The sequence below is a fragment of the Mercenaria mercenaria genome, chromosome 11 (genome assembly GCF_021730395.1).
Source record: "Mercenaria mercenaria strain notata chromosome 11, MADL_Memer_1, whole genome shotgun sequence".
NCBI lineage: Eukaryota > Metazoa > Mollusca > Bivalvia > Venerida > Veneridae > Mercenaria > Mercenaria mercenaria.
This window is the reverse complement of record NC_069371.1, coordinates 51885327-51911085: the sequence shown is the minus strand read 5'-3', so window position 1 is coordinate 51911085 and position 25759 is coordinate 51885327. Positions and strand designations below refer to the sequence as shown.

At 36.5% G+C, this 25759-nt stretch overlaps 2 protein-coding genes across 5 annotated transcripts; one reads left to right on the top strand and one right to left on the bottom strand.

Annotated features, from left to right (window-relative positions):
• Positions 1-5003: 5003 nt before the first annotated feature.
• LOC123531713 (bromodomain-containing protein DDB_G0280777-like) lies at positions 5004-11417 on the bottom strand. Of its 4 annotated transcripts, none has more exons than XM_045312914.2 (3): positions 11266-11417; positions 8089-8252; positions 5004-6531 (listed from the first exon to the last, which is right to left on the bottom strand). In XM_045312914.2, exons 2-3 carry the CDS (start codon positions 8234-8236, stop codon positions 6029-6031), a joined length of 651 nt encoding a protein of 216 aa, XP_045168849.2. In that variant the 5' UTR covers positions 8237-8252; positions 11266-11417; the 3' UTR covers positions 5004-6028. The 4 variants fall into 4 exon arrangements, with proteins under 4 accessions (XP_045168849.2, XP_053373405.1, XP_045168850.2 ...); XM_053517430.1 differs by lacking the exon at positions 11266-11417 and adding an exon at positions 10848-10951; XM_045312915.2 differs by lacking the exon at positions 11266-11417 and adding an exon at positions 9849-9979.
• A 2067-nt stretch (positions 11418-13484) lies between these two features.
• LOC123532443 (uncharacterized) lies at positions 13485-25340 on the top strand. The gene is made up of 10 exons (XM_045313876.2): positions 13485-13631; positions 14217-14498; positions 16621-16716; positions 16909-17157; positions 17618-17710; positions 18245-18493; positions 19584-19688; positions 21011-21256; positions 23606-23704; positions 24801-25340. The coding sequence occupies exons 1-10, from the start codon at positions 13517-13519 to the stop codon at positions 24833-24835; spliced, it is 1569 nt and encodes a 522-aa protein (XP_045169811.2). The 5' UTR covers positions 13485-13516; the 3' UTR covers positions 24836-25340.
• The last annotated feature ends 419 nt before the right edge of the window (positions 25341-25759 follow it).

The window sequence follows — 25759 nt, the reverse complement described above, 5'->3', positions numbered from 1 at the left end:
CCGTAAAAAACTTCAGTCACCAATATCGCTATGACATAAACCCAACAAAAAGCAGCTGTGTGGTCTACCGTAGCAATAGCAGAAAAAATCATGAAATAGCTACTGCTTTCCTCTTAGAGGGAGAGGAGATTCTTATAGAAGATTCAACTGAACATCATCAGACAGTCTACTGGCCAGGTGGATATAAAGAGTAAAATTGACAAAGGGAGGAAAACAGCATATGCCTTACTTGGAGCAGGTTTTCATGGGGTAAACGGCCTTAAACAGGACGTAAAAGCTCACATTTGGAATGTATATATAGTACCGAGGCTGCTGTATGGTTTCGAGACTTTTTACTACACCAAAACAGATGTGAAAAAGGTAGAGGTCTTCCAAACCAAGACACTGAAACAAATTCAGCATCTTCCAGATCGAACCCCAAACTGTGCTGCCCTTTCTCTGTTAGGAGTGTCCATGTCTCCACCCAGATACACAAAAATACTCTGAATTTATTCTACAGTTTTCTGCAAGCACCAAGTTCAGTTGAATATGAAGTGGCTGAAAGAAAGTTAGCCGTGAAAGAATTTCACCACAAAAGTATATTTTCACATATTAGAAGACTGCTTCTCCTCTATAAATTACCAACAGCACAGGGTTCCGACTTCCACTTTGTCTCTTATTTTTAAACTGTTTCCTAAAATCCTCGATTCTACATGCAATGACTATATAGTTGCTTGGGATACCCACTTTTAAACCTTTTTTCTTTTTTGGAACCCTGTAGACACTGAATAAGGAAGTAAGACAGTTTGGTTCACACTTAGGCCTTTTTGTACTTTTTTTCTTTCTTTTTTCTTGGCAGAGGCCCTTTTTTCCTTCTCTTTCTCTGTTTGGGACCTCTTGTTCTCTAATGAGAGGCTTATAGACTAAGAGAAATAAGAAGACTGGCTTAAAATTACGTAATGACATACATTTTGGTCTGTTTTATGAAAGATAAATAAGCTGCTTGATAATACCTCTCTCTCTATTAAAAAATCCCCTGTTTCTAGGATTGAAATTTTTTAGAACTTTTTTGTAAGATTAATCCTTTTGAACAAGGCATTAAATATATTGATTAACATGTGAACTAGGTATTGTAGTTAAACTGATTTATAAATCGTTGTGAACTAGGTATTGAATAGTTTGATAACATTGTTACTACACTAAGTATATACTATGCTCTGAAATTTGTTTAACTTATATCTATGTTTATTATATGTCTGTAAGATGTGATGCGGGATGGGTCCAAGACCCCATCACATCATGGACGGGGATAATAAATGGCCCCCCTGTGGGCTGAAATTAAAAAAAAAATTACCAACAGCATATGAATTGTTTGACAAGACACCTGATGAATCGGATTGGAAGAACCTACTGTTAGGCTCTCAATAGAAGAGCAGGGGAGGTCAGACTTTGCAGAAAAACCTAGCCTCAAGTACATTAATCCATCCTCGCTGCAGGCTGGTAAACCACATCATGTATATACTTCAGTTAGACCTAACCTACAAGATGTCAAGAGGGCGGAACTTAAGGCAAGACTCATGACAGGTACATACACCTTACAAGCAAATAGAGCTGCATTGAACCAGTACAATGTGAATCCAACCTGTAAATTGTGTAATACAGAACCTGAGACCAGGAATCACTTCATTGCTGTATGTCCAGCGTTAGAGGTCATCCGTCAAAAAATAAAAGTCCGTCTAAAAAATGACATACAATCTGATAGATCATGTGCCTTGATTGACAGACACAGGTTTACTCATCTAATGCTTGACTGTACACATCCCAGTACTGGACTTCAACTCCAGCTGACAGCTGAGAGTATAGACACGGTAGAGTTGCTATCAAGAGAATTGCTGTTGAGGCTCCACTTGGCAAGGTGCAGGGGACTTTCGGACAGTGACCCATAATACAATACTTAAGTACTTTTAATCATTAAGTAAAGATAATACCCCTTGTATATCCCCCCCACCCCCGGAAGTGTTAGGGTGTAAATATCTAGTTACAATCTGTGTGTGATTCAGCGTGTGATTTAGAGTGGATTACTTAATTCACGATTCAGGAAGAATCGATCTGCATACTACTAGGATACAGCTAGATCTTGGGTGCTCCGAAAAGTCAACGGAGGAATTTACTAAACAACAACAACAACAACATGGCGCCATAAGTAGGTCTTTGTTTATTCACGCCAAGACCGGAAATGGTAATACGTCTGGCGGCAGAGTTCAGTTCGGGCGAAAATTATTGCGAATTATTCAGCAAAGCGAATAACTATAACTCAGTAGTAAATTAATCAACACATTTGTGCAATGTGACATTTCGTTTAAAACATGTTATCAAGTAAAATATTCCATGAAATTTAAAAGCACTATTTCTTGATGCGTACATGGCGCTAAATATCACGTTGACGTGACGTCAACATAATATCTTTGTGATGAGTAAAGCATTGTTAGTCATATTAGAATCTGCGATAAACAACGGTTGGCGCGCGGACCGGTAAGAGAGCAATTATGACGTCAAATTATCGCATGACGTCGGTTCATTACTCCTCGGGTAAATGAAGTCCAGCATATTTATTAAAATATTTCAATGAGCATGTCAGAATGAAAACAATCAAGGTTTTCTTGTGATTTAGCATCTATTTTACCACGGTTCATCGTTCAATTCCTACGCATCTGAAGTCTGAACCGTGGTACATTTGAGCTGCGCCATGAGAAAACTAACATAGTGCATTTGCGATCAGCATCAATCCAGACTGTTCGCTTTCAAACCCTAATGCAATTGAAGAAACCGTTAGCGAACAGTATGGATCCTGACCAGACTGCGCGGATGTTGGTCGCAAACGCACAATGTATGTTTTCTCATGGTGCGGCTCATTTTTAAATTAGACGACAAACCACTCGAAGGCCTTCATATATCAAAGTAGTAATATACCGGCGTCATGCGGCAATTTGGCGTCTTAATTGTCTCTTATGGGTCCGCGCGTCAACCGTTGTTTATCGCAGAATATACAGCGCTTGATTTTCTTCTTTCAAATCTAGCCATATTAGAATTGTTTTTTTTTTTATTTTATTTTTTATTTTATTTTTTTTTAAGATATTTTTTTTTATTATTATTTGTCAAAAGTAGGTTACAGCATATAGCATAAAGTATATGAAATATTCTATAAGTAGGTGATTACATACTGAGTTATTTGAACAAGTTTGTATTATCTAAAACTTGTATAAAGCCCTGACCCTTGCCATGTTAGATTTCTTTAAAGAAATTGTCTGTCCTTCAATTCGAACAGTACTATGGAGAGATTAAAAGGTGTTTACCAAAAACACTGACCAATAGGCATAAAAAACAGCGCAGATCTTGATCAGCCTGCACTCATATTAGAATTGTTAATTAACAAGATTTTTCTGATTTACTCGGAAGCCTCGTTTACGACGGGTATTAAAAAATACCCTAAAATTGCTCGCTTATCTTTATTTCTGGCCCTATTTTGATGACTTTGAAAATATGAAAGATAAGAACATAATGAATGTGAATACTTTAACGATTTCAGACCATGAACATCATTTATTCACCATTTCTATGGCAACACCACTACCACTAAAGCGGTCCAACGTCAATATGACGCTGTCATATCAAACAAAATTAATCAGTACAACTCGTGATAACCAGCTTTTCACTGTTTCTTGTTATTTAATGAATTTTCTACACCTTCCTACGAACAAACAAAAACTGTTCGTATAATGTTCATGATGTATTGATAAATATGATGCACCGATTCGTATCAAGAAGCTCTTTAAATCTAAAAACGTGAGTGTGCGTTATTGAACAGCAGGCTGTCAGTGGTACTGTCCTCAGCACTTTTACCCTTCCCCCTTAAGCCACCATGCCACTAAGACATGTTCCCTTTAATCTTATGAAGCACTGCATTCGTCTCTACAGTGATATCTTTATTCAAAACACAAAATGCTATTGCATATGTCTAATTAACACTAATTTCCGGGCAATGACAAAACAGAAATATCACTAATAAACACTTGCTGCCACGCTGTTAATTTGACGTTTTTGGCCAAACGCTTACATTTCACGTAAATATTCGCCCAGTTTAAGAAAACGTAACGAAAGAAGTACGTGTCAAGTGATGTTTCAGCGAATGTAAAAAAGGAAAACAGACAAAATTGTGCCAGATGACGTTGCCAAGGAGACCAGGATTTACTGATTAGTTTATTTATCTAAAGAAAACTATTTTTTAACATATCAACTTCAAATTTTCTGATCTACATCATATAACACTTTCGACAATTTTTGATGACATATAAAGGAATGAGACCACTTCTCCGTTTAATTTTTGACCCGCCCTCTCTCCGCCCTCTCTCCTATAACCCATTGATCGGACTCAGTTTTGAACACATTCTGACCAAGTTTCATATTAGTGCAGGAGATAAGGCATCTAGAGTATTAACAATTGATTAAATGACACATCTTTTAACCCTAAATGCCTCAGTTTCGATCTGCTCTTAGGTTTCATTACGACAAACATTCGGACAAAGTTTGATCATGATTGGACCAAAAATGGGATATCTGGAGTGTTAACAAACCAAATGTTGACTTCGAAGGATGGACGAGAAACGATGGACGCCGGACATAATCTGCCTTTATTAATAGTTTACCATCACATTTTTGGTTTAGATTAGCTATGGTCTAAGTGTGAAATGGAACCGATTAGGCGTTGGATCTTTGTAAACGAATACTAGTATTATTCAAACTATAGGCAAAAAGAAATCTTCCAACAACAAGGAATTTTATAACTTGAAATAAACATCAGGACACTGTTATATTCAATAAATATTCAGCGTTCTCCTTTAAAATACTTTAATCAACATGTTATCTGACCCGTAGTAAGTCCTGAATGGCGATACTGCCCTAAGCAGGGTGTCATTCCGAGATGGCAGTTCGTTTGAGTTGGTAATACTGATAGAGAAATGCATAAGTTCGGTTTAGATTGTATCTTTAATGCTTCAGAAAGAGGTTATTATGGGGAACAAAACACAACGCAGATACCACATATGCATCAGAAATAATGTATAAGAAATAATGTTTTAACGTTATTAAAACATGAAGAAGAGGTTGAACGTCCGCGGAATAATTCACGAGGGCGTGGCCCGAGTGAATTATTCTGACGACGTATAACCGATTTTGAGCGTATTGATTTAAGTAAAACACGATTTTGCTATATATTATTTCGATTCTGATATATGCCTTTTATCAAAAACAACAACAACAAAATAAACAGAAGATAAAATATAGTAGCGCTGTTTCTTGGGGCCAATTCGTTTCACTCAACGCGGGACATGCCGGTCACGTGAGCTCCAAGAAAAATATTCTCGCCGGTTTATTGATAAACGAGCCGGCCGCGTGAGCAGTAAATAATAATAACAATAATAATAATAATATTGATAATAATAAAATCCAATTTATTATGATTATCTATCGTGGCCAGTTTATAATAAGTTAGAAAACATTTCCTGCAGTATATTTCTACCTTTACTGGTATTTACCCAAATTCCTATAATTATGTTTACCCGATCATAGTTTGTATCGCGAATATATATGATTCGCCGCTCTGCATACTCGCAAGACCGGCGCACATCGGCGTACGCCGGATAGACCCGGGAAGTGCCGGCAACGCGTCGAAACGGCGTACTCCGAAAAGTGAAACGAATTGGCCCATACATGGTCACAACAAATCATCGTCCGTTAACGTGACGTCAATTTAGCGTAAGCGTGTTTTTCCGGACATAATATTAGAACTAATTTTCGTTTTTTTTGCAAAGCATTTCAAAAATAAAAATCATATTAATAGCACGTGATTCTCCTTGTTAATACATGTTTTTTTCCCCGCGGATCCAGTGAAAAAAGTAGTTTTTATGCAAGAATAGTTGTGATTAAACACGAATAACGAAAGACATGTTGTAGTAACTTGTAAAGTTTGAGCATCATTTAAAAGTTGATAAGCTCATGATTCCATTGGTACTGACTGAGGTTGTACAGATGCCGGTGCTGGTGGCGCCGACGGAATTGCCTCTGGATAGGCGTAGCCTGCAGTTTGCAACTGGTTCATTTGTTGAATAAGATCATTTTGATCTTTGAACAATTCTTGAAGTTTTTCAGGGTCTTTTTCTTCCGCTTGTTTTCTCATGATTTCATTTAAAAGTTCCATTTGTTCCGCTTGAAGTTCTTTCAAATGCTCAGTTTTCTCTTCCTCACTGGAAAATGTCATCGCCACACCTGGATACGTCGTCTGCTGCATCTGTTGTTGTTGAAACTGTGGTTGCTGTTGTTGAAACTGTGGTTGTTGTTGTTGAAACTGTGGTTGCTGTGGAAACTGAGGCTGGCCCATAGGCGGATACTGCATCTGTAAATTCTGTTGCTGCATCCCAAATGCCTGCAGCATTAACATTTGTTGTTGTTGTAGCTCTTGGATGTCCTGACCATAACTGACATTTCTTCTTGCTCCGCCTGTATATGTATAAAAACGCTAACTAGTTAAAAACCAAAGAAGTTCAAGATTGCTTTAAATTGAGCAAGACCGCTTCAGTTAATACAGTGTATGAATACTAAGGATAGTGACAAGTAGACCAAATTATATTATAGAACTTTCAAATATGTCTGCCTTTCTTTTTTTCATTTGTCATTGGTAAATACCTTTGGTGTTCAAGACATTTCCTACAATTTTTCTTTACTGACAGAACTTTTTAAAATCTTATACATAGCAAACCCGTTTATAACCTGTATATAAATGTACGGCCGATTTGAATTTTTTATTCAACTATGAAAATCAAGAACTAAAGCAATGTACGAATTAAAGTTAAGACAAATTAAGTTTATTGACAAATTTTCTCGTATAATATACTAAACATACATGTAACAAAAATTGCATCTTCTAGGCAGTGGAACTAAAAATACAGACTTCAAGTAGGTATACCTGTTTTAGATATAACTGCATCAAAGTACAATGGCTGAAAAAAATATTAAATTTCATTTCTAGATCTTTTTTCAACTTTTTTTTCTTTTGCTTATTTATGATTCCCTGTACAGTTGTATTAACAATACACATACACAGTACTCTTTAGTATTTTGTTAACTTTCACCATGAAAGTATATTCTAGCATAAAACTGCTGTTATTGTCACTTTTCGGGGGTGTTTTAACAGAAGAGAAAACGTGTGTTAATAGAGAGATTCTCGCGCTCACGTGCTGTTATAACACCTTTTTATATATGCACGTTCTATGGCAGAGCGTAAACGCATTACGGCCCCAAAACGGATAATTCAAAATGAAATGACGTCAACGTGACAAAACAACGTAGACTTTACCGCGCATTTCATGGAAATTCAATGACGTTGAGGGACAATATATTCATTTTCCTGTTTTAACGCGTTTTATGCTAAAATAGCGTTAGCGCATGTTCTTTTCGTGTTATAACATCTTCAGAATCCCTCGGAATCGTTGGTACCCTCGCCCTAACGGGCTCGGGTGCCAACCAACCCCTCGTGATTCTGCAGATGTTATAACACGAAAAAACATGCGTTATCCCTACAATAATGCAAACACACAGAAAAAAGGAAGAACCATATGCTGAATTTTCATTACTTTTTCGTTTTGTTTTTAGCATGAAACATTTATAGATATTTAATATTAAAGTAATATTATACTACAAAAAGACTGTGACTCACTGCAGACTTGGAGCGCCTGTATAAATTACAGACTCAGGTTTATACCGGGTTCAAGCAATTTGAATGAAAAGTATCTTTAATGTATATATTTTGTAACCATGGTAATACTAGCCCTAACCTTTAGTCAGTATATTATACATGTTATACACTAAATGCGTGCGGACATGCAATAATTTGCGTATTATTGCCGTGCGCTCCAACTGATAACCACTTCCGGACATGCGCAGAAGACCGCTCCAGCTCTGCAATGAACAACATCGCTACAAAAATATATTTGGACTGGACGTATTCAGAATGGCTGAATCAAAAGAATGAAAGATATTTATATTTGTAATTCTTACCCATACAACACAGAAACAACAATGTTCCCAAGCCTCCTCTACCACGGCGTCGTCGGCCAAACCTTCTTCTCCTCCTACCAATACCAACTCGTCGGTTACGACGACCTGCACGCCGCCGGCCACCTCGTCGCCTTAGTCCCATACCCATTGTTTAAATGCTGTATCTGTGTGGAATAAAAAAGACTTCACTCATAAAATACACGATTACACCAAGAAATCTCGTGCTTTTGTAACTGGCCTACGCAATTCCAGAAGTACTCATAGGAACATACTTTTATTTTATGCTTTACAGTAAAATACATCAGTGAAATAAAACGGTATGTTAACTGTTTCAAAGCATTGAAAATGTCCGTTTTATTTTTCACTGCTACGGAACTCACTCGATTGCGAAAGGATAATTGAACATTCTTTGCAAAACATGTACAGTAAGATACAGATGTATATAAATACCTACATGAATACATATGCTCCACCTTGAAAAAAAGTAAATAAAATCTGGAGACGTTTGGCGTCAAGACTCACTGCATGTGATGTTTTGCAGGTACAAAAGGGTATACTACGGTTAGAACCATTACAAAATCATAAAATAGAGAGAAAATTTGCTTGTTTTACACGTGAGATGGAAATATATTTGCATATGGTATTCACTCGATGACATGTATTTCGATCTTGCATTGAAACAAACAAAATTAATATCCTCTATGTAGGCCCCTTTTTGTTAACTATAAATCAGTGGTATTTTATTTATAAAGCAGATACTGTTTATATGATGCTTTTATCTTACCGCGAATTAGCTGTAATCAGTTGGAGAATTCCTCAAATCAGTAGATTTTCAATGGATTTTAAGAAAATATTTTTTCAGGTCGAAAAACAAAAACAATAATTGCAGGTGCAGCTATTGGGCAACTAGCGAAAGATTTCTTTTTTGCATGCCTTATTCTTCAATAAATAGAAGAAATGTTCTTTTATTATAGTAGCGTTCGTTCATAAATTACAGCACGTGAGTCATCTTACACCCCGAGGTGTAAAATGAGTTGTTTTTTCTGCAACTGCAAAAACACGGGAAAATCCTGCCTGGCATGCAAGAAGCGGATGTAAATAATTTATTTGGTTCTCGGGTAACTGTTTCACACTAACTCGGCAGAACCTCGTTACCGTCTAAACAGTTACCCGAGTGCCAGATATTTCCATCCGCACTTCCAACCAATCAAAGATTCTTATAATCTTTCTCTACAGAGAGACAAATAATGCATGCATAAGGAATATTTTATTAAACTTACTCCATTTACGCTAATCCTTGTTCATAAAATATCCTTTACGTGTACATATTTTAACGTTTTCGAAATATCTAGTGTTTGTAGTGTAAAGTCCATTTATTTCGAAATACAATAATCCTATGTATACAGGTAATACGAGGTTGATCATTCACGTCAGTGCCGGTCGATAAAAGTGTATTGGAGCGATGATTTGCCAGTGATAGGTATATTATATTATCATGTATATTATTATATGGATTAAAAGAGTACGAGTGAATCGGTAGTGTAAAGTGAAAACTCGATAATTTGATTATTTTGAAATGTCAACTTTTCAAATTTTTCCACTATAAATAAAAATATTTATTCCTACAGATTGAACTGCATGTCTGGATGTCCATTTCATAGTCTCTATGCTATAAACATAGAATGAGCACTCTATACCTTTCTCTACAGTTTTAAAAACTATACATCCATGAAAATAACGAAAATATTTCATTAACTTACTTCAGTCACGTAAATTCTTGATCATAAAGTATACATGTTAAAGTTGTCTTTTGTTTGAAGTCCATTTATTTCGAAATACAATAATCCTACAATGATTTCATTTATATATTCAGGTGCGGGTCGATGAAAGTGAATTGGTTTGATGAACTACCGGTACATTAATTATAAATATTAAAGTTACAGACTCTATCGATTAGAGAAATCTACGGAAGAGCATTAATGCCAGGTGTATGTTGTTTAGTAACCCGAAATTTCGAGTTGCTAATTTCGAAATATTAACTCGAAATTTCGACTTAGTAACTCGTAATTGAAATTTCGACTTGATACCTTACTCGAAATTTCGAGATATTAACTCGAAATTTCGACTTAGTAACTCGAAATTTCGAGATTATAAATAACATACACCTGGGACTAATGCTCTTCCGTAGAAATCAGATACTTTGCTTTACATTATAAACTACTCAGGGTGACGTCGTGGTTACTTCGTTGTTACAAATTGTTTTGTTTTGTTTTTGTTTTAATTTACTTTGTTTGTTAGTACTGAGTGTATTAACCTGAAAAAGCGCACGAGCGCATTTAGTCACAAATAACTTAGGTTAGTATTTGAATACCAACTTGCGAGCGTACTTTGCAACCGTCTTATATGCAATAGAAGTTTGAAATGTGTAGACCCAAACCATACACCATACCTAGTGATATCTAGTAGGTCCTACCGACCAAGTAACAACATCGCCTCAGCTTACAGATAGGGGCTTTGATAGTTTGCTCCATGGTTGAGTGGTTAAAGCCGCTGGCCTCTCACCGATATGAGCTCGAAACCTCCCTTGGTTGTAGAATTCTTCATTTGAGAAAGTTGCCTGACTGCCCCGCGGAAGATCCTGGTTCTACCCAGATGCAACAACGTGCAGATAGACATATGAGGTCTTCCTATATTTACCAATTAAAAGAAACAACAAACAACAACAACGAAAAATAAAGACCCGAAAGTTCTAATATCACCTTTTTTTGAGAACGTGACATTGAATAAACAAGCTGTTGTGTCCGGCTCGTTTCCTTTGATAAACACAGGAAGTGACGTTAGCCAATAATCTTAACAACGTCACGTTACGTCGCGCCATATCTATAACTTAACCCATGGAAGTTGTTTCGGTGTAGCCTGGATACCAGCCCGTTAACCTTAGTATTTGACAGAACGTTATCATGTAAACTTTCATTTAAGAGTCCCTCTACTTCAGCTGTTAAATTCTACTGATGCTAAAAATTTTCTTCTAAAATATCATCCAAGTTTTGCCTATCACAATCTATGCTCTATGCATTTTAGTATGGGGCGCCGAGTCTGCCCTTCTCTAAATCCGCCCTTGATATTCTACATTTCACACATTATAACAAACCATAAAATAAAACTAAACTTACTTACTGTGCAATCATGATATAAATGTATTATCACACGTGATTCAAAGATTCAAAGATTTTATATATTCAATATATTCAATTATGCTGTGTCTTATCCAATGAAATTGATGAATCGAATTACAACAATCCACTTAATTATTTAAGTCAACTGTTGTGGGTCGATAAAAGTACAATGATATTGCGGTTGTATTGTAGGTTAATACCAGAGGGTAAGAGGTGTAATTACCTTATATTTACTTTCATAGGCGGAGCAGAAGGTAGGGCAGTGGATGGGGAGGGGAGAGAGAGTTTTAGTCATTTTTGAAGAGTTTTGGCTCCCTTCAATCGACTCTGTATTATAAATAAACTACCTGGGGGGGGGGGGGGGGAAGGTAATGATCCATCTCGACTGTATATTTCTTGAAACAATATTGAAACAATAAAACACAACTTTATACATATTAGGACAACTGTGAGGCCAAATATTTGTACTGAGATGTTTCTTAGATTACCTGGATCCACTCCGGTTAATGGTCTTTTTGTCGTGGTATAGTTGCGAGGCCCTTATATTTCTGTAAGGGGAAATCACATGCGTATATGCAATTCATAAGGTGTTGATTAATCATGACACCGACGAATCATCAATAAAATAATGATCCATGATGCTGACGTAGTCGAATTCTGACGTCATAACAATGCAAAATCAACTAAGCTGTTTGGTTAATCATTAATGTACATTAAAATGATTTATAAAAAGATGAAAACATTGATCAGCCATGGGACTTATAAAATAAATTAGCAGTTATTTTATATGCGCCTTAACGTTCCGGTCCAGTTTTGACCATAACTGAAAAATAAAATCTGATTTTTTTGTCGTGATTAATGAATTACGACTAAAGTGACATGCGACACTATTATTTTAGGCATTGCACTCCTTATTTATTTCGTATCTTATTAACTGAAATTTATAGGATATATAGGCCTATATATTTTTCGTTGTGTTTTCGTTTTTATGAAAAACTATTTCATAAGTACGAAATTTTATGTTCGTGAATAACGAAACTTTATCTGGTAATTACGAAATCTAATTTCGTTTTTAAGAAATAAAACCGTTTGATGGATCTAGTCACGGTAATGTTTCAAGTAAGTGCCGGATGTCACTTTAGGGGCACTGTAAAACACCAAGTTAGATATAACAGTGAGAAGATGATAAATAATATAATTCAGTGATAATTGAACAGGATTAATTGTTTTGAAATTTTATTCCAATTTTCAAACAAAAAAAAACAAACAAAAAAGGGGGGAAAAACAACATTTATATAATTATGAGAATAGCGTTAAGTATATTTCAGTACCCATATCGTTTGTAATAAGTCTTATTTCAAATTTTGTCAAGTCAGGTCTTCAATTTAATATAAAAATATTAAAAAAATCTATGATAAAAAGCGCAAGGTCATCCCTTTGCACGAAAGTATTACAAGATTGAAAGAGAAAAGTGACAACATCCATTGCTTTTACACAATAAGTACATTTTATATCAGCGGAAGAACACACCTTTTATTTGTACCGACAACATTGACCACAGAGCTCCATGTGTGGTCGAAAATGCAAGAAATAGCCAGTCATTCATAGATGACTTGTAGTGTACAGAAAAATAAACCATGACATAAAAGTTAAGTGATAACTACTTACAATGAATGGTTATTAAAACAAAAGTCAATGCAATACATGTTTTTTGACAGGCAAATTGTCACTTTGACAGATAGAAACAAAGATCATGTCGCGACAATTCGTCTGATGACAAATGATCACGTGACAACTGACCAGTTCACTTTTGCTTCTATCAGCAACTTATTAGTTCGGTGTTTTTTGCTTTTTTCATTGACGTATTAGAAGTAAGACGCGTATTGTCCTTTTAAAAGAACTTGTGCGGCTTATTCTTGGAGTTTTAATGACGCACATGACATCACGTCAAATCATTTTTGGAATTTAGATCAACTTACTAACAGGTGAGATGTCTATGTCTTACTGAATAAAGAATAAGTGATTTTTTCTCGTTTTTATTTTGCTTATAGTACAATCGAATTAAAAGCAATTTTCACTGGAAATGAGAATCATATTCACTACATGTAATTTTATATACATTTCATCAATTTGTGTTATATTATTTCCTAGCAATTATAAATCTAGTTAATTGTAAACAAAAACAGTGCAAACAAATAAAAAATATTAATGATGTTTTTTTTTTAATTTTACGGACATTTGCTCATATCTAAATGTACATCAAATTGTGTAGTACAAATATATTTTTGAATTCCAGAACAATGAGGACGTATTTATGTGGCAGTTTGGTTATCCTGGCGACGTGTTCAGCTGTAATTCAAGCACTTGGTATTATGCTATTTCATTATTATTACCATTATTATTACTTTCATTATTATTATATTATTATTACTGTCATCAAATATATATATCAACATGACTTCTTTGGCGGCAGAGGTATTATTAAGTCTTTTTAAGATATTTTCTAATTACTGGGGGTATAACTGATTTTGGTTGAAATCACACTCGTCATACATAGGTGTAGCTTAAATGTTTCACAAAATATCAGTTCAGATAGAACAAAACCTATTTAAAATTACACTGGATTATCTTAGTATTAATTGCAGACAAGCACTAAGACACACGAGTCTCTGACTTGCAAGTGGTACAATATAGATCAGTCGTCACTCTGCGGAGGGATATAAATCTGATCAGTTAGCAGACGTGCATTTTCGTTTTGGTCATCTAAAGAACTATTTATAGAAACAGTCAAGGTCAGATGTTTGGCATTTATGAAATAAAACTGAACATTTACTATTTGTGCGTTAGCCCATCAATAAAAAGTCTTACAAACAATAGTTTGTACACTTCTAAGTCTTTTTATAGCTTTAATTTAATGTATGATATATCATAAAACGAACATTCTTTTTTTAGCTATCAAACTCAAAGCAGACGTGATTTATGTACAGAACGGAAATACAACAAGTGCCCTCTTCCGGTGTTCGGCAGGTCAAGGTCATATGTTTTATTTAAATCACATAATCACGTGGAGCAAAAAAGGGCGTGACGGACGCGAGAAGTACTTGTCACTGAACTGGGATCTCGTGCAACAGGAGACACAGTCACAATATGTAATCTCGTCACAAGTGTACAACGAGGGACCTAAGAACAGCTCAAAAAGTAGTCCCGAAATGTACTTCGTCCTTGGCAAGCCCAGTAAGTATTTTTTTTTGACACTGTAATTGAAAGCCATATGTTTTGTTGTTCGTTGTCTCTCTCACTTAAATTATCATTGTCTTTGCCATTTGTCTCCCTTAATGCGTGTGGACATACATTAAAAGACTGATACAGAGGGTCATCAAGCCCGTTAGTTTGACCTGTATAAAAAGTATGTTTTACAATGAACTTCCAGCGCCGTAGCCACACTGAGGCAAACCGAGGCAGTTGCCTCGGTTAAAATTTGAGGAGCCAAAAGAAAGAGTCAAAAGTAGGCCTATCACACTGATGAAAAATTCAGTTATAAAAGTTCAAAAAAGGTATATTAATATCATTAGAATATATCAGAATATCATTTGCCTCATGACATTATTGAGGCAAGGTTAGGCAAAAATCCTAGCAGTCGTATTGATAGCCTTGTCAGGTTCGGGCCGAGGAGGCCCGTGCCACCCCCACCCCACAAGTTGACTGAGAAGTGACCAATTGCACCCAATTATTTATTATCATTATCATCAAATTTAAGCCCAAAAAAAGCACCAGAGACCACTATTTCAATTTTCCAGGAAAAGAGTCCCGTGTCCCCACTAAACTGAGGGGAAAACTCCCTCTCAAACATTTTGACCCAAAGAATGCACCAGAGGCCACCATTTCATACCTGTATTTCAAATTTTTCCAGGGCGAGAGCCCCCTGACACACCTAAATTGAGAGAGTTCCCCCTAAAGTATCCCAAAATTTAGAACAAACAGTTCACCATAGGCCAGCATTTCGTACCTGTATTTCAGAATTTTTCAGGAAGAAAGCCCCTGACCCTATAAAATGAGGGGGAAACTCCCACAGTACCTCATAATTTAGACCAAACAGTACACCATAGGCCTACCATTTTGTATCTGTATTTCAAATTTTTCCAGGGCGAGAGCCTCCTGACTCCCTAAAATGAGAGGGTTCTCCTAAGGTACCTCAAAATTTAGACCAAACAGTGCACCATAGGCCACAATTTCATATCTACATTTCAAAATTTTAGGAAGATATCCTCTTGACCCCATTAAAATGAGGGGGAAACCCTCCATATTTTAAAATCTAGACTAAGAAATGGACCAGAGGCCACCATTTCATACCTGTATTTCAAGATAAAATGAGGGGGTTCCCTCTAAAGTATCTCAAAACTTAGACAAACATTGCACCATAGACCACCATTTCGTATCTATATTCTAAAATTGTCCAAGAAGAGAGCCGCTAACTACACTAAACTGAGCGGTATACCCACTTCTATACCTTAAAATTTAGACCAAAAATGCACCAGAGCCACCATTTCATACCTGTTTTTCAAAATTTTCCGGGGAAAGAGCACCCTGAACCCCTAAAATGAGAGTGTTCCCCCTAAAGTACCTCAACATTTAGACAAAAAAAAATGCAATATATGCTATTATTTCGTATCTATATTTTAAAATTTCCTAGGAAAAGTGACCCCAGACCCACTAAAATGAAGGATTGTGCCCCATTCAGTATCTCAAAATTAAAAAAAAAATAGTAAAACACCAGAGGCCACCATATCATACTTGTAATTCAAAAATTTCTAGGGGCAGTCCCCCTGACCTCAGTCCCACACCCCAACACGGACAGAGCCTCTGCCCCTTGCCCTCACTCCCATACCAACCCCCTCTCGAGCCATAAACTAATAAACTGATAAATAGCATGCTGTTGTATGTCTTTACTGATGGCTTTCTGATTTTATTTTGATAAAGCCCCAGTTATCCTTACAAGTTATATCTATTTTTTCTTAAAATATGAAAGTAACTGAGATAGATAGGGTTAAAAGAACGAGTTTTACTGTGATGTAACACAGTTAGAGAGTGCCCAGAACGCACCACAGACGTCATAGGGAAAACCATTCTTGCGGGGGGGGGGGGGGGAGGGGCACCCCCGTAGATTGCCTCGGTTAAATTTTTTATCTGGCTACGGCACTGACTTCAAATTCAGTCTATTTATAGTGTTTGAGGAAACGCATTTTCCCCAGTATAACACATGCATGTTTCTTTTGCATATAGTTTTCGATATATCGAATAGAACACAACACAATTCCACGTAAACCTTACAGTGTGCAAATGATTTAACTTCTTTCAGGTCTTACACCGGACGATCATGGGGAGTACATTTGTCGTCTGCATGATTTTGACAGAAACGTAATTGCCGAGCACTCAGTTCCAATCATCGTGTTTGGTAAGTCGCTTGTTGATGTTAAGATGGCTGCTTTAAAACCTTAAGAGTTTAATTAAATCTGAAACCATGGAAACTTGGATAATCGATTGCATGTGCCTTTAATATTTTAATATGTTCAACGGTTTGATTACAGACGCATGGTTCAATTTCTGTCATCGTGTAAAAATCGAACAGCTTAATACTTTTTTTCAGACAAAGGTTTAGCCCTGTCACCATACAAAATCGAAGGCGAAGCTGGAGTAGATATAGCCATAAACTGCATGCAGAACACTTCAGTTTCAAACGGTAGCCATATTGTTCTACATCACGTGACCAAAGATGGCGTTTCGACAAAAATTGTTGATGACGGTATTATAGTGAACGACGTGTTAAAGAAGAAATACGACTTCATGACGAGGGATAATGGCGACCGTATCTTACACAATATATTAACACTGAAAGGTATATTTCCAGTAGTTTTCAGAAAACTTAATATCTGTTTAAAGAAAACTTTCAAAACTTGCCAACTCCGAAAATGTAATTTGCATTATCTTTAAATGAACCCAGGGGTGGGGGAGGCTTGGAATTTTATGAAACTTTGAATTTGCTACAAAAAAATATTGAGGCTTCAACTGTTGAAAAAATATCTGATTTCCATATCACTGAAAAAGTCTTGCTCAGATTTTAAAAAGAAAAGTATATTATACTTCCCTTTCCAAGAAAAACTTCAGTCCCTAACCTCCTACGCCCAAACCTCTTTAAGAATTTCAAATGATCGGCCCCTAAATTGGTCTCATTCGTACGAAGGAGATAACATTCATGTGTAGCAGCGAAGTGGTACAGTAATCTGTTCATAGAAGGACAAAGTATCTTTGAAATATGAACTTTTTAAAGATTAAAGCTGCATGTGTATTTATTTCAGCGTCGTCGCTATCTGATCATGGAAATATCGTCTGTGAAATGAGAAACGCAAGCGGGCTTATCACGGAGACTAACGCAACCATCACTATTGCAGGTATTTTTTCTGTCTCGCGTTAAATTCATACACACATTCACGGTTAGCTCATCGGAGTATAAGGTCCTCACGGTGAGCTGTTTAATATGCTTGCTTTACTCTTTTTACGTGCGCTGCCGCTTTGAAGGGACCTTTCTCAGCGGACGCCTGCAAGGTTGTTGCGAAGCACGTTCATCATGGACAGTTGGCTGTTCAGTTGACCCGGTTCCGAAACGTCACAAACTGATGATAAATAGCAACAAGAGATAATGTCCTATGATTTATAAATCCGAAACATCTTTAAAAGGAAAAGGCACCTTAACCCTAACCCTGCTAAATTTCTATAATGAACTTTCCCATCTTTCAATTTGGACAGAATTGTTAAAAAGGGTGCTTATCAAAAATACTGACTGAATGGCGAACAGTGCAGATCATGATCAGACTGCACGGATGGTCGCAAAGGCAAATCCACTTGCCGCCAGCAAGCTAAAAAGTAATTATACGAATGAAATGAGAGCAAGTGTATTAATTAGAGATAATAATCTACTTTTACAGAACCGAAGTTGAAGGTTTCGCCATTGTACTTTCTGAAGGTACCGGAGGATGCCACCGCTCATTTCAAATGTGAATGTCCGATTCTTGACACGGCGGCATGTATAAACAACGATATGGTATGGTCAATGGTCAACGCTTCCACCGGAATAAAGACCGCCATTTACAAGGGTGGCAAGTTGCTGGACAACTCTGGTATCTACGAAATAACTGTTAGTCAAAACGGTTCGGCAGTGAATTTAACAATTCATGGTAAGAAAATATTTTATGATAGATACAAAAAAAATGCTTTGCATGATCGCCTACCTGGTTAAAATACATTATTTTAATGTTCAAGAAAGTAATGTTCTGTCGCATTACTATCAAAGAGAAACTAAACGTATTCCTATAGCTTTACATGTGATGTCATGTCTTTAACATATATTGTGTCGAAAGCATTCTGTTGTTTTTGCAGTATTGATTTGCAAATTGCGTTCGGACTGACAAGAGATATTATTAAAAGAATCCGGTGTTTTGATGACCCTAGACTGCTAACCTGAAATTCTAAGTTATCTTGAACAGTTTTTGCAAAGGTTCGATCGCGCTAGGAAAACCACTGTGAAATCATTTTGAATTAGAGCCAGCAGACTGAAAAAATGTCTACTAAATAAAAACGATAATAAAAAGGATAATGACAGTGTATTTCAGTGTATGGGGGAGCGGGGTTGGGGTGCATCAGGCAATAAGCCAGACGGCCATGATTTGTAATAATTTAAAGGGATTTTGCAGAGGGCCATTTCAGGAATATTGCTGTGAAATCATTTTGCATACGGTTTGAGATGAAAATGTTTTCAAACTTAATAAATACCGTATAGAGAAAATTAGTCCGGCCTCCTGGAGGCCATGCCTTTAAATAAAACAGAATGTTTTGAAGGAATTTGACAGAGGGTCACAAGGGAATATTGCTGTCATTTTTTTAAATCGAACCAGCGGTTTCAGACAACACTTTAAAATTTTTCCATTTTTAAGAAAATGAACGATGAGAAGGAATTTGGTAGCGGATCAACACTTCCGTGAAATTATTTCAAAATCAGGCCGGTAGTTTCTGCGGAGAAAATTGTTTTCATTTTGGCTGCTGGATGACCTGATTTGAATGAATTTTGAAGGGGCCATCCAAGAAACATTCCTGTGATGCAGGGTTGAAATTTGGGTAGTGGTTTAAAAGTTCTTTGAAGAAATTGTGGACGATGTACAACGAACCTAAAAACTCTCAATGAGCGCTTCTTGCTCAGAAAAGCTAAATTATTTCAAACTACTTACTGCAGATTCGTTTAAAAAGACCCAATATTTGTTGTAATTGCAGGATTAAAGACTAGATTTTATGAAGGGGGAGAATATGTATGTTCGTTGGAAGATAAATCAACAGGAGACGAAATCACCTATGCTTCAATACCCGTCAGCATTACACGTAAGAACGCAGTTCTTTCTATACGTAGTTCCGCACATATAATATATTGGTTCTTAGAGGTTTTGTGAAAGAAAGAAAAGAAATGATACTTGGAATTTTATCCGTCAAATTCTAAAACTATGCTACTAGTTCAGTTTGCAAGCTAATTAAGAGGTTTGGACATAGCAGCAAAAATATATTCGTTTGTAAGTACAATTCCGCAACCGTCTGCATACGGAGAAGACGGAGAGGGAAATGGCCCTTTAAAACAATGTCTTGATTACAAATGGCGTCAAATGAAGGGAGATTACTCTACTCGTTTGAAGACTCATCAGCTTGGCCGTGAGTGTCTCTAGGTCGGTTTCAGAATTTAAGCAGCGACTAAAACTGTATAGAGCATACATTTTTTTTAAAACCAGGTGCCTCTGTGGCCAAATGGTTTAGGTCGCTGACTTTGAATCATTTGTCCATCACCATTGTGGATTCGATCCTCGATTTGGGTGCAAACTATTTCCTATGAGAAATCCATCCAGCTGGCATACTGGTTGGTGGTTCTACACAGATGTCCGTCCGTGTCTTAAATAATCATGCCAAATGAAGAACTGCGATCTTCCTCGCGAATAATGAAAAGGTAAAAACGTTTAATTATAACTATAAACGCATCCATTTCCACCTTCCTAGGAAGACAATTTCAAAGAAAAGAACATAAAGTTTTTTGGTGAAGTTCGCCGTTGAAAGTTGATTTTTTGTAGGATTTCTGTGAATATTCTCTAATCTTTAGTGTAATATATCTAAGTATCAGGGGAATATCGTCGGCCTCAGCAGAACAGGACGTAACTGCAAAATGCTAATATTTCAGGAGACACAAAAACGGAAATTCTTAAACAGCATATCTGCAAATAGAAGTATACAATTTAAAAAAAATCAGCGTCACAAAGACGTTTATGCAAAACCTATCTGCCGTTAAAAACCACACCATTCCGCTGCATGATTATGATTTAAAAGAACTCCAAAAACTTCATTTATAATTGCATTTTATTTTAACAAACACTTAAAACTACGTAATTTGTGCAAAATGGCGTTTTCATTGCAAATACGTCTTTTTCGCACGTCAATGAAATTTATTATACGTCCTTTCCTCACGTGACAATTTTTTACCTTTGCGATCGATATCTTCGCAAAAGACGCGGGAACACTTTTTTTCGAAAATGACTTAAATTTTTTTGGCAAAAATGCAGGTCCGTCCTTTTCGAATGAGGCCGACGATATGGCAAATTACCAGACTAATATGAATGCAACTGTACAGGTTTACTTTAAATTTACACCATTAAATCTTTTTTCAGCTATATCACTTGGTGCTTTGGCTCTCCTAGACAACTATCCAGCTAGTATACGTCTGTTGTGTACAATGACCGGGTCCATGTGGGATAATCACTATTTTGACGACCACAAAATGTCCTGGGTGCACGTGAAAGACGGCGTGTCAAAGATAATAGCTTCCAATGGCGCTTTGGAGAAAGGTTATGATCCGTCAAAAGTTTCAATGATGTTTGACAATCAAAGATACTACTCCATCCTGTCTATTAAATGTAAGTGACTTACTTTGAATCTTTCAGTAATACAAATGAGCCGCACCATGAGAAAACCAACATAGTGCGTTTGCGACCAATCTAGTCAGGATCCATGCTGTTCGCTTTCAAAGCCTATTGCAAATAAAGAAACCGTTAGCGAACAGCATGGATCCTGACCATACTGAGCGGATGCACAGGCTGGCCTGGATTCATGCTGGTCGCAAACGCACTATGTTGGTTTTCTCATGGCGCGGCTCAAATACAGTTTCATTATTCTTAACAGAATCGCACCGGTTAGATTTTTTTATTTCAAATTCATTTACGGGGTTAAATGTATGGTATGAAAGACAAAAACTAGATGCCCAAGGGCAACATGTCGAACCCGCCATCTGTCAAAAAGGACTAAAAGTTGCAGCCTGGAGAAACTCTAAAATGACCTTTGACCCCGTGTGACCCGAGGTTTGCGCATGACACTCCGTCTCATAGAGCTGAACATGTACGCCAAAGAAAAAAAGATTGCTCCATACTTATCAAAGTTATGGCCTTGACATGCTCTAAAATGACCTTTGACCCCTGTGACCTTTAACATAAGAACTTGTGGTTTGCACGTGACACTCCGTCTCACCAAGTTAAATATTCATGCCATATATAAACAAGATTGTTCCATGCATGTCAAAGTTATGGGCCGGACAAACAGATCCGGAAGGACGCACACACACACACGCACGCACATACACCAAACGGCCATTTGGACGACAATGTCTTCGCTGTCGCAAGCGGGCTGGACAAAAAAACCAAAATACTTGGCCCTGATTAAAATTATATCACGCTCAACACATCAGCACTTTCATGTGGGGGAGGCGGTGGTGCAAATAGCGTTGACCAGTGCTTTCCGTACGTACGTCCCGAAATCTTGAGTGCAACTCCTTCCACACAATTAGCCTGATTTGCTTCAAACTTAACAAGCTTGATGTGCACATGACCTTTAAGGAAGGAACTTTTGATGCGACTATTTTACAACAATTATGGCCCTTTGATAGTTTTGCTATATAGTATATAGAGAAAACCCTTGAGTGTCAATATCTTCAATCTGACTAAAGTACATATCCTATTACGCTACGCATAGGATCTGATGTAACGAGCTATTGATGGCCTCGTTCTGGCGACCCTTCCGCTAGCCAATCAAAAGCTAACTTACAACATTCTGCAAGCTTTAAAAAGCCTTGATTTTTGATATCTACAACTTTTATGTCGAAATATGTCAGATAGCCGTTTAGCTCACTCGGTAGGGCACTAGCTCTGTAAGCGAGAGGTCCCGGGTTCGAGCCCTGGATTGTCTGCAAATTTTTCTTACTCTTTGACATTCGAACAAGTCTTCTGATTGGTTCAAGTAAAAATAGATTTGCGAAAATAAAATCCAAAATATACAGAAGACGAATGTGATTGGGTCGTTCTCAGATCTTCGTTTAGAAGATCAAGTACTTTAGTCAGATTGTCAAATTCTTCAAACTTTATTCAACGAGCTATAAAAATAAATGTATTTTATACTTCTTTGCTCTATTGAACAGCATGCTTGAAAGTTTTAATGATGGAAAACCTTAATGAGAAGATGACCATAATAATGGACTTTTTCTGTGGTTAGTTTTTCTGGGTTAACGACCTTTTCTTAATTTCACAAAATAAGCCATAGTGAAGAAATTTGATGTGTGTACAACTCCAAATACACTTTTCAAAGTTGCTCAGATGCACAATATGACCATAAAGGATAGGATGTGACCATTTTTACCAGTGTGATTGTCCTTTGTTGATTTCACTAGTGAAATTTTATCTGTCATATAATTAATTTCATGACCTATGCATTGAACTATTGAAACATTTGTAATTCTTGCAAACAGACTATTGTACCATGTTTTAACTCTTATCATGCTGGACACGACTGATTCTGCCTATGCGACCAGTGTACATCATGATCAGCCTGCACATCCGTGCAGTCTGATCATGATCTGCACTGTTCGCCACTTAGTATCTTTTTGGTAAGCACCCCTTTTAACAGTTAATGGTACAGTCCAAATTGAAAGATGGACAAGTTTTAATTAAATTAATTTTATCAGGGTTAAAACTTACTAGTCACTAGCCATATTTAATTATTTTGTGCAAGTTTAATAAACTGATTTTGGCAGTAACATTTACCTTAGATTTGTTGCAAATAGAGAATCAACAGGCTTAGGGTTAAGCAAAACCGTCTTGTTTTTTTTTTATTTCTTATATAAACGTGAAAAGTTTACAGTTATGGAAGTATGTTCGAACTGTTTTGGACTTTAATTGTTTTGACGGACTATTAAACTTGAAAGCACCTTGTTATTACAGCTGTAAAGAAGAACGATTACGGAGATTACAATTGTCAGCTTACTAACAACCACTCTGGTGCCATCTTGCTTACAGAGAAACTTAAAATATATGGTAAAGGTAAGATATATTTTTAACAAGAGCTGTCGGAGGACAGCAATGCTTGATCCTTTAACATTCTTATCAATTGCATTAATATGAAAGTTGAAAAAGTGGCATAATTTTATAAAAATGCAAAACATAGTTATGGAACCTGTACAATGCATGTACATGCTCATCACAGTGAATAAGTGCGTGAAGTTTCAATAAATTCCCACAAGTGGTTTCTGAGACACCAGCTTACATACAAAACTGAACAAAATCGTGATACTGACACCAAAGTACAGATGATTCATATAGCTCTACCTATGAACTTAGAAAAGTAAAATAAAACATATTCATTTTTAAGGATGTCATGGATTAGCTCCCTTGATTACTGCTACCTTAAAAGAATCATCTTAAAATTGTGTTGTCTCCCTTGTACTGCAATCACCTACAATGGTCACTGTCTGCAGTCACCTACAATGATCACTGTATGCAATCACCTACAATGATCACTGTATGCGATCACTACAATGATCACTGTATGCGATCACCTACAATGATCACTGTATGCGATCACCTGCAATGATCACTGTCTGCGATCACCTGCAATGATCACCGTATGCAGTCACCTGCAATGATCACCGTATGCAGTCACCTACAATGATCACCGTATGCGATCACCTACAATGATCACCGTATGCAGTCACCTGCAATGATCACCGTATGCAGTCACCTACAATGATCACTGTATGCGATCACCTACAATGATCACTGTATGCAGTCACCTGCAATGATCACCGTATGCAGTCACCTACAATGATCACTGTCTGCAATCACCTACAATGATCACTGTCTGCAGTCACCTGCAATGATCACCGTATGCAGTCACCTACAATAATCACTGTCTGCGATCACCTACAATGATCACTGTGTGCAATCAACTACAATGATCACTGTCTGCGTAACAGATATCGGTAAAATTTTAAACTGTGAATGCTATATATAGAACACCACCTGACGGGTTGAAATAATCATAATATTTCATTGAAAACTGACAAAATTTGAATGAAATGTGCCGGATATATATAGAGTTGTGATTATTTTTTTAATTTTATCTTTTCTGCATTTCTAGGTAACATAACCTTATTTTCTTCAATGAACGCATGATGGAAGAAGACATACAAGCAAATAAACTACAAATGTACAGAGATACAACACACAACATGCCACTGATTCAAAGAACGAAAAAAAAAATTCTTACTACTGCAAGTCATTGTTTGATTAACAAAATCTGTAACATATTCTTTTACATTTTCGCAACTGAAACTTTTTAGGATATCATGTTATGGGCCCACTCATTTTCATGGGAATTTCCTTGTACATTTTGAGTCCATGAAATTTTCATTTTTTACAAAACCAAGTTGTTTTTATGCTAATTTTGATATATTCCGAGTTTCACATGTATCAAGTGGCAAATAGGGTCAAAGTTGAAATTTATTTGAAGTCTTATGCTCCAAACCCATGACTGAAATCTGTATGAAACTACCCTTCTACTTTAATTGCATTGTCTCATACTCTGAAAGAAATAAAACTGGGAAATGGACAAAATCCACCCCTCCATCCTCTGCTTAATTTGATCTAGGCAGGAATTATCCCTTGTCATTTCTTTTTTCAATCATATAGAAATTTTCACTTTATTATGTCAAGTTATAATAGATAACTGTCATCTTAAAATTGTATTATTTAGTATCTCTTATTTCCTTTTGATTTAAAAGTTTTAATCAACAAAATAAAGAGGAAGTTTGTCCACCATAGTCAAATTGAGCAGTGGGGGTGAGGGCTTTTGTTCATGGAGGGAGATTCTATATTACATTTGATAAAACATCTTACTGAAAAGGTGATACAATAAATTATGTTCACAATATTTTCACCTATAGTCAAGACCATCCAGTCATGTTAACAAATCATTGCAGGTTGTGCTGTACAAATTTTTAATAACTGTGGATTTAACATTGTGAACTTAACATATATCCAGTCTGCAGTACATGTACTTCTTATAAACTATACATGCATAATGGCAACAAATAAACA

Coding starts and splice junctions, on each gene's coding strand:
- LOC123531713 (XM_045312914.2), bottom strand. CDS start 8,236: ATGGGTATGGGACTAAGGCGACGAGGTGGCCGGCGGCGTGCAGGTCGT. Junction 6,532..8,088: donor GTTGTTTCTGTGTTGTATGG/GTAAGAATTACA, acceptor ATACATATACAG/GCGGAGCAAGAAGAAATGTC.
- LOC123532443 (XM_045313876.2), top strand. CDS start 13,517: ATGTACATCAAATTGTGTAGTACAAATATATTTTTGAATTCCAGAACA. Junction 18,494..19,583: donor AGTGAATTTAACAATTCATG/GTAAGAAAATAT, acceptor TTGTAATTGCAG/GATTAAAGACTAGATTTTAT. Junction 21,257..23,605: donor CTCCATCCTGTCTATTAAAT/GTAAGTGACTTA, acceptor TTGTTATTACAG/CTGTAAAGAAGAACGATTAC.